The sequence below is a fragment of the Artibeus jamaicensis genome, unplaced genomic scaffold (assembly GCF_021234435.1).
Source record: "Artibeus jamaicensis isolate MK-2021 breed Jamaican fruit bat unplaced genomic scaffold, CSHL_Jam_final scaffold_537, whole genome shotgun sequence".
Lineage (NCBI taxonomy): Eukaryota > Metazoa > Chordata > Mammalia > Chiroptera > Phyllostomidae > Artibeus > Artibeus jamaicensis.
The window spans coordinates 46,297,567-46,307,109 of record NW_026522047.1 but is presented as its reverse complement, the minus strand read 5'-3'; the positions used below and the strand labels follow the sequence as shown (position 1 = coordinate 46,307,109).

Genomic DNA, 9,543 nt, shown 5'->3' with positions numbered 1-9,543 from the left:
ACTTGGCCTTATCTGAGAAACACTTTATCTGCCCTTCCATGCTAAATGAAAGTTTCACTGGATAGAGCAATCTTGGATGTAGGTCCTTGCCTTTCATGACTTGGAATACTTCTTTCCAGCCCCTTCTTGCCTTTAAGGTCTCTTGAGAAATCAGCTGACAATCTGATGGGACCTCCTTTGTAGGTGACTGTCTCCTTATGTGTTGCTGCTTCTAGGATTCTCTCCTTCATTTGAATCTTGGCTAATGTAATTATGATGTGCCTTGGTGTGTTCCTCCTTGAGTCCAACTTCTCTGAGACTCTCTGAGCCTCCCAGACATACTTGAAGTCTATTTGTTTTGCCAGATTGGGGAAGTTCTCCTTATTATTTATTCAATAATTTTTCCACTTGTTGTTCTTCCTCTTCTCCTTCTGGTCCCCCTATAATTTGGATGTTGGAACATTTAAAGATGTCGAAGAGGTTCTTAAGCCTCTCCTCATTGTTTTGAATGCTTGTTTCTTCATTCTTTTCTGTTTGGTTGTTTGTTTTTTTTTCTTTTTCTGGTCCACTCCATTGATTTGAGTCCCAGTTTTCTTCCCATCACTATTGGTTTTCTGTGCATTTTCCTTCATTTCACTTAGCGGAGCTTCAGTTTTTCATCTAATTTGTGAGCAGATTCAACCAATTCTGTGAGCATTCTGATCACCAGTGTTTTGAACTGTGCATCTGATAGGTTGGCTATCTCTTTGTTGCTTAGTTGTATTTGCTCTGGAACTTTGATCTATTCTTTTGTTTGGGCCATTTTTTTTTGTCTTGTTATGCCTGTTACATATGATGGGCAGAGCCTTACTGTTCATTGGGGTGGGGCAACCTTGTTCCTGGGTTGTGATGCTATATGTGGGGGTAAGGTCTGAGAGGGAACAATGGCATTTACTCCACTCTCTGTTAAATTTCAGTCCCTTCCAATACTTCCTCCAAGCAAACTGGGCATTTCTGGTGCTGATTCCTAGGTGGGAGGGCTTGTGTACATTCTAGGACCCTCGGGTCTCTCCAGCGAACTCTCCTGTGAAATTGGGAGACTCTCCCAGCACCTCAACCCCCATAGGTGTTTTCAATCAGTGTTTTGAGGCTTTATTTCCTTGCACTGGGACTCTGGGTTGTGTGGTCTGTCTCACTCCCCAGTTTCACCTGGTTTATCTGCGTGAGAATGTAGGACCACCCGGTTAGCCAGCTACCTTGTGCGCTGTGCCCCACTTCACAATGGCCACCTCACTGGGTCTGCCTGTGCCCCCCAGCATCTGCCCATTGCTGACTTGTGTGCCTGAGTTTTGTCAGCTGCTGCCTTGTGCGCCCAGTGCCATCGCTTTTTTTGCTGAGACCCCTCTCTGCCAGACCTCCCAACTCTGCCCCTCCTACCAGTCTGGATGAATGTGTCTATTTCAACTCCTTGGTTGTCCCACTTTTGTACAGTTCAATTTTCTGTCAGTTCTGGTTGTTGTTTTGTTTCTAAATTGTTGTTGTCCTTATTTTGGTTTTGTGAGGAGGCACAGTGTGTTTACCTGCACCTCCATCTTGTCCATAAAGCCCTGCAGGTGTTTTCAATTGGTGTTTTGAGGCTTTATTTTCCCACATTTGGACCCTGGGTTGAGTGATCTGTCTGGCTCCCCAGTTTTGCCTGGTTTATCAGTGTGCGAATGTGGGACTACCTGGTTCTGCAAGCTGCCTTGTGTGCCAATCCCCTCCACAATTGCCACCTTGCTGGGTCTTCTCGCTGCTGCCTTGTGCACCCGCCAGGGTCTGCCAGCCACCACTTTTTTTTCTCTTACCCCCTCCACCCAGTTGCCCGAGTGCACTCCTCCTAGCAGTCTGGATGAATGTGTCTACTTTAACTCCTTGTTGTCAGACTTCCATACAGTTCAATTTTCTGTCAGTACTGGTTGTTATTTGTTTTCTAAATTGTTGTTGTCCTTATTTTGGTTATGTGAAGAAGCACAGTATGTCTACCTATGCCTCCACCTTGGCCAGAAGTTCCCATTTTAACCATTTTTAAATGTGAATTTGTTACAGAACAGACCTGGGGGGGGTGAATGATATACTATTACTGAAAGAACCCTGCCTTTTCCTCTGGGGGTTCCTCCCCCATACTAGGTTTGCTTTGCCTGCCACCAGAGGAAAGATGTCTTTTGATGCCAGAAATTGGTGAAAAGGAATTATTTATTTAAAAGTTATAAAGAGTTAGAGTAATAACTTAATGTCTTCATTACAATACTAAAGTCCTTTAGAACACCCACAGATGCACACAGTCCTTCCTTCTTCCTCTGCCCAGTGTGGGGTACCACATCTCAGGAAAAGAAGTAGAGGTTCGTGGTTCAGGCTCCCAGCACCATCAATGTGTCACTTCCACAATCTCCAGTTAATCCAAAGCCATGTGGCACCTTCTCATGGCCCAATAGCAACAGTCTCTTTACCTATTTTCTTTCAGGCAAGGTCTTTGCTGCATCCTAAGCCGTGTGGCAAAAGGGAGCAATGCAAAGCTGCCAACCTCTGCCAAAGCCCGTGTGGTACCACACTGGCATGGCTGCCTCGCCAGAGTTTAAATCCCCATGCCAGTCTTCCTCTGCAGCCTCATTTCCGACTCCTCCCACAATCAGCTATACTTGCCAGCATTCCTGTATTCCTCCAGCTTTACTGGGCTGCCATAGTGAGTTCAGGCAAGCATGGACCCATGGCATGGAGCCAATCATCTCCAAACTCTCACGCAGGCACAGTAATCAGGGGGGTGGTGGGGGAGTTGCCTCCCAGTTAGTTACATCTTGGGCGGAAGTCTCTTCCATCCCTCTGGCTCAAAGCATGGTCACAGCTATTTAACATATCTATGAAACAGTTAAAGGTTATATATATATGTTAAATGACCATGCCAGAGATGAGCTGCAAAGCTGTTGCTGTACAAAACAGCTGTGAAGGGCCATGGTCCATTTGTCCCATCCCCCAGCTCAGACTGGTGGGGATGAGGACATCATATGCATATTTTTCTCTAATATTTCCTGAACACTCTTGAGTTCTAACCCCCCTTACAAATCCCTATTTCGACCCTTCCTTGGCTGTACCCTGTTACAAATTCAGTGGCATTAAGTACATTCACAATGTCCAAGCATCACCACCTTACATTTTCATCACCCCAAACAGAAATCCTGTATGTATGAAGCAATTACTCCTCATTTCTTCTTACCTCATCCTCTGGTAACCTCTTTTTCTTTATGAATCAGCCTACTGCCATCATGCTATATTCACTTCATCATCTTTATCTATGACTTTGATAACATCACATGAAGATAAGCACTTCATCTGGGATGACCTTTCCACAGGGTGAGACTGATTCTGGACATCACTTGCCATAAACCCTGCACTGACTCTCCACTAATTTTAGAGTTAATCACAATTTATTTAGCCAGAATATAAGACTCTGTTATCTGGTGGCTGCCCACATAGCTAGACTCATGGTTCAGTTTTTATCCTCTGCCCCCCCATTGTTCATCAAGTTATTTTTTATTTCCTAACTACACTTTAACATTTCATTATAATGCCCAATAACTTTTCTGTAGCATTGTGTGGTGTGTGCTTATTTCCTTCTGCACCTGGAATATAACTCCACTTGTCCTTCAAGTTTCAATGCTATTTTAGGCTCATGTGTGAACCTTTTGTGGACCTGCAGGAGGAGTTAACTATTTGGGGATCCTTTCAGCAAAATTACAGTAAAACCTGACAGTATTGCATTTATTTATTTATATGACTTTGCCCAGGTTTAGACTGTGAGCTTAAAAGAAGGAACAAACCTTATGATTTTCTTCCTCTATGAAATATATTTTAGTGCTTCCCATACAGTAATTGCTCAATAAATATGTACAAAGGCTGCAAAACCCGATGGTTGAGTGAGGTTAACAGACATGACCTACATGGTGGAAATGAGAAGCAGTGAAACAAGAGGAGGGATGCCCCAGGACAAAGGCTAACACCAGAAAAGATAGATGGGAGAAAGAAGATACTCTGGTAACCCAGAATCTCCCTCCAGACCCTGGAACAGAACATTTGTTTTGGGGTTCCTGTTCTATAGCCCAAGAAAGGGCAGGGAGTTGGAAGCACTCATGAGTTTTCTGCAAGACACAACTGTGTTTCCTCATAACCTGGGATTGGTAGGGTACACTTGAGAGCACTTAGAGGAAGCATTTAAGGGTTTCTGTGGCTTGAGGAGACATACTGGGAATCATGGTGCATAAAAATAAGAAAATTAATATTTTTGTTGTTCCTAATATTAGTTTTTTTGTTAGTTTATATGCCTTTTTTTGGAAAAAATTTGTTGTTGCTCAAGTACAGTTGGCTGTATTTCCGTCCACTACCCCAGCTATCCCCATTTCCTTCCACTGATCCAACCCACCACTGGTTTTGTCCATGTGTCCTTCAGTTGTTCTTGAAAACCTTTTCCTTTTTGCCCCCCATTATCTCCTCCTACCTCTTCTCTGGTTACTGTCAGACTGTTCTTAAATTCAATATTCTGGTTATACTTTGTTTGCTTCTTTATTTTGTTGATTAGATTCTACTTACAGGTGAGATGATATGGTATTTGTCTTTCACTGCCTGGACTATTTCATTTAGCATAATGCTCTCCAGCTTCATCCATGCTATTGCAAAGCATAAGAGCTCCTTCTTTATTTCACTGCATAACATTCCATTGTTTAAATGTACCATAGTGTTTTGATCCATTCATTTGCTGATGAGCACCCAGGTTGATTTCAGCACTTGGCTATTGTAAATTGTGCTGCCATGAACATTAGGGTACACAGGTTCTTTTGGATTGGTGTTTCAGGATTCTTAGGATATAATCGCAGCAATGGAATTGCCAGGTCAAAAGTCAGTTTCATTTTTAGCCTGAGGAAATCCCATTCTGTTTTCCACAGTGGCTGCACCAGTCTGCATTCCCACTAACAGTGCACTAGGGTTCTCTTTTCTCCACATCCTCTCCAACACTTGTTGATTTGTTTATGATAGCCATTCTGACTGCTGTGAAGTGGTATCTCATTGTGGTTTTAATTTGCATCTCTCTGATGGCTAGTGATGCTGAGCATCTTTTCATGTGTCTGTGGTCTCTCTTTATGTCCTCCTTGGAGAAGTGTCTGTCAATATTCGGTAATCAAAGGCATGTAGTACACCAACAATGAAATATCAGAAACAGAGATCAGGAAAAAATCCCATTTGATATAGCAACAAGAAAAATAAAGTACCTAGGAATAAACCTAACCAAACAGGCAAAAGACCTGTACTCAGAAAACCACATAACACTGAAGAAAATAATTAAGGAAGACACAAACAAATAAAAGCATGTACCATGTTCATGGATTGGAAGACAATTTCTTGAACAATTTCATGAGACTGTCAGAGTAGCCCTGAACTTCCTCCCCAACTCTACACCTGTGATTTGCAAATAAATGAAGGTTTAACTTATTGAAGTCTTTATTGTGGCAGAACTTCCCTTTGAGCTTAGTGCCATCCCAAACTCAACGCACTGATGTAATAAGTATATCTGTTATTTTTGTAATTGCTGCACACAAATGGCTCAGTTGGTTGGAGTATCATCCCATACACCAAAAGTTTGTGGTTTCATTCCTGGAGAACATATACCAGGTTAAGGGTCTGATCCTGGTTGGGGCACATAGGGAAGCAACCAGTCAATGTTTCTTTGTCACACTGATGTTTGTCTCTCTCTCTCTTCCCCACTTCCTCTTTCTGTAAAATCAATAAACATATTTTAGGGTGAGGACTTTTTTTTTAAAGCCTAGAGAAATTAGAAGACTTCCAGAAGATAATTATTAATATAGATGTCCAAAATGCCATAGGAAGAAGAATTGAAAAATTCAGAGGTGTTTTATCTGCATAAGTAAATAGTTAGTGGTCACAGAACCTGCCCTCCACTGGAAAGGAACCTGGCATGGATGGGTACTTGTAACATCTCTTACTGCACTCCGTGATGGGTACCTTACAGTCTCCAGAGATTCTCATCTCTCCTCAACCCTCACATTCAGGATATTCACAGTGGAACTAATGCAACAACACCCCCTCCTCTTTCAAATTTCATTCTGTGTTGTATCTGCATTTCAAATGCAACTTCCCTCCATGGGCACCTCACCCTCAGCAAATACAAGTATCAGATTGCAAATTATTATGAATATGTGAAGAGCAGGCCAATAAAAGGAAAGCACTATATACATGAGGAAGCCCAAAGAGATGGTACAAGAAAAGGAAAATCTCTGTAGCTCTGTTAATCCAAGAGTTAAGGCCCTGGACTCAGGAAATCTGGAAGGAAAAGTTTTATTTTTTTTTTCAGTCTAAAAATGTCAAGCTGGAAGCCTGGGTGGTGGGGGCCAGGGGTAGGGGTGTTCATATTCACTGGGTATGAACCTCTAGAGTGGAATTTCCACAGCAGATCATTAAACATATTTTTACTCTCACTTTTTTCTCTAAGATCATTCCATTGTTATGGGGGATGCAGAAATAAAACTTGACCGAATTGAAGTTTACACAAGTGGTAGGTAGACTGTTTTCAGAGTTGTCACCAATTCTTTGTCTGTTTCCAGTCTTTGGCAATGTGACTGTGAAGCCCTCCTATTCAGAGGAGGAGATATTTCTCCACCTTTGAAATGGGATAGACTTAGAATTTTTTATTTGTTTTAGCCAACAAATATTGTTGAAGTGACAGTATACTTTACCAGGCTTTCTCATTTAGGATTTTATCACCTGGAATTCTGGCTCAGCTGTGTGAACAATCCAGGTGGAACTTCCAGAGGAGGAGGGGACATGTGGAAAGAGCTCACTTACCCAGCCAAGGCCTCCCTAGATCAGCCAAAATAGCTGAGCCACTAGTGTATTAGAAAGCCCAGCCAAAGTCAGCAGACACACCCCAGCTGACCCATAGCTGACTCCAGACTCATGAGGAGACCAGCAGACATCAGAACACCTCCATACTATGCAAAAGAATTGGAAAATAAAGGAGTTATATTAAACCATTTGCTTTTTGGATGGCTTATTATATGGCAATAGCAAACTAATGCTATAATCAAGGCAAACAGAACTGAGGGCAATTATAATAATCTGCCACTCTTTACCTTTAGCATTTGTACTGATCGAAGACAGCATGCACAATCATGCTTTTATTCAGATGTATTTCAGATAACTGCATTAAAGCAAGTCCACTGAGGTTCCCTTCCAGGTAGTCAGGACAGGGTGAAATGATGTGCACATTTGTGCAGGAAAATGGTGACCCCTTTTCGCATGAGTGGACAGGATTTTAACGACTGTATGATTCATCCTTTAATCATAAAGACTGAAAACATTCCTGAGTATAAATGAGATATATATTATTTGATATTCATATTGGGATTCACTGTCCCTTTGGTAGATTTGGAAACATTTGGAAAAGGGGAGACATTTCATATAGAGCACTAGAATGAGTCCATTTGTAGGGAGCACATTGAAAGTTTGCAAGCAGAAACTGAAAAATAACTCAGAAAAAAACACAAAACACTTCGTGTAATTCTTCACTCCTCATACATGGACATCGTATTCCACACTTCAATGAGTAGATGTGCAGCATGAAAAATATTTTGTATAATAATAAATTGTCTGGCACTTTTTGCTTCATTGTATGTATGGTAATCTGTTACACATTAAGTCAAACTATTCATTAAAATGTATATTTCATAGTAGACTCTTCTTGGAAACATGGATTTAATAGTCAGTTTTTTCAAGGAGATATGTAGGCATATAAACACACAGCTGAATAATACAAGGAAGTATATGAAACTAGAAGTCCAGCTATAAAACCTACCAGCATGTTCAAGTCTACATTATCAAGAAGCACAGTAAATGTAGTGCTATAAAAAATAATGATGACCATGTAAGTGAAAACTGTGGTCTCAGACATTCCTCTGTAAGAAAATTATATATAGGACCTCAGTATGCAAGTGTACTCTAGTCCAAAGGATAGTATAATACATGACTACTCTTTCATTAAAACAACAGAAATATTACTTGGAATGATATATTGTCATAAGAGAATAAATTATGTTAATATAATTTGTATGAACACATGAGGTACATGAGAATTTCTAATTACATATGGTCCAAAGATTGTATTACTTGTATCAGTAATTCTTGCTCTGAAGCTTTGAACATTCAGGGGAATTTCTTCAGCCACATACAGTAGGCCTTGGAAAAGCTTAGCTACCAAGGTATCTTTTCAGAGCGTTCTTTATATCCTTGTTCCTGAGACTGTAGATGAAGGGGTTCAGCATGGGTGTGACTACAGTGTACATCACTGAGGCTGTTGCACTTGACTGTGAGCTGTGGGTGCCAGCAGAGCTGAGATACACACCTAGGCTTGTACCATAAAATAATGAAACCACTGAGAGGTGAGATGCACAGGTAGAAAATGCTTTATACTTACCCTGAGCTGATGAGATTGCACATATGGAGGACACTATCTTAGAGTAAGAATATAGGATCCCAGTAAGGGGTCCACCAGCCAGCAGCCCTGTTGCAAAGTACATCACAATGTCATTAGGTAAGGTGTCAGAACAGGCAAGTTGGACCACCTCTTTGAGTTCACAGAAAAAGTGGGGGATTTCCAAGTCTGAGCAGAAGGACAGCTGCAACACCATTAAGCTTTCTAACAAGGAATTCAGTATACTAATGATCCAGGACCCCAGAACCAGCAGCCCACAGAGGCGGGGGTTCATGATGACTGTGTAGTGCAGGGGGTGACAGATGGCCACATACCTGTCATAGGCCATGACAGTAAGGATGAAGTCATCCAATCCTGCAAAGTGTATGAAAAAATATATCTGGGTGATGCAGCCTGCATAAGTGATGGCTTTGCTCTGTGTCTGGATGTTCACCAGCATCTTTGGGATTGTGGTGGAGGTGAAACAGATGTCTACCAAGGATAGGTTGGAGAGGAAGAAGTACATGGGCTTGTGGAGGTGGGAGTCTGAGCTGATGGCCAGCATGATGAGCAGGTTTCCCAACACAGTGATCAGGTATATGGAGAGGAAGAGCCCAAATAGGATGGGCTGCAGTTCCGGTTCCTCTGATAGTCCCAGGAGAAGAAACTCTGAAATTTGTGTAATATTCTCTGGTTCCATGTGAGCAGGTGTCTACCAAAAAATAGAAGAAAATGAATAACTAATTTTTACATTAGTAACTGAGAATAAATGGTACATTTTACTTTTAGAATGCAAAAAATAATTTTCATAGTGAGTTAGGCTCTGGTTCCCGTTAAGGCATGTCTACTGCCATTGCTCATTAGAATTCCCTTTTCTACCATCAACTCATTTTCAAACAACATTATATTGCTATTTTATTGGTAATATTGTTCATGTATTTCAGGAATAGACTCATATATTGACTTTAGACCCTGTTCTAGGCACTGTACAGTGTATGGGATGATGAAAAACAAAAGTCTCTACAAACTAATGATGGACAATAAATATAATCAAACAAAAATAATACTATAAT

The 9,543-nt window shown here is 41.2% G+C and overlaps 1 protein-coding gene across 1 annotated transcript; it reads right to left on the bottom strand.

The window, feature by feature from the left end:
• Positions 1–8,157: 8,157 nt before the first annotated feature.
• LOC128626305 (olfactory receptor 7A17-like) lies at positions 8,158–9,177 on the bottom strand. Its single transcript, XM_053658096.1, has one exon. It carries the CDS (start codon positions 9,168–9,170, stop codon positions 8,247–8,249), a length of 924 nt encoding a protein of 307 aa, XP_053514071.1. The 5' UTR covers positions 9,171–9,177; the 3' UTR covers positions 8,158–8,246.
• Positions 9,178–9,543: the final 366 nt, after the last annotated feature.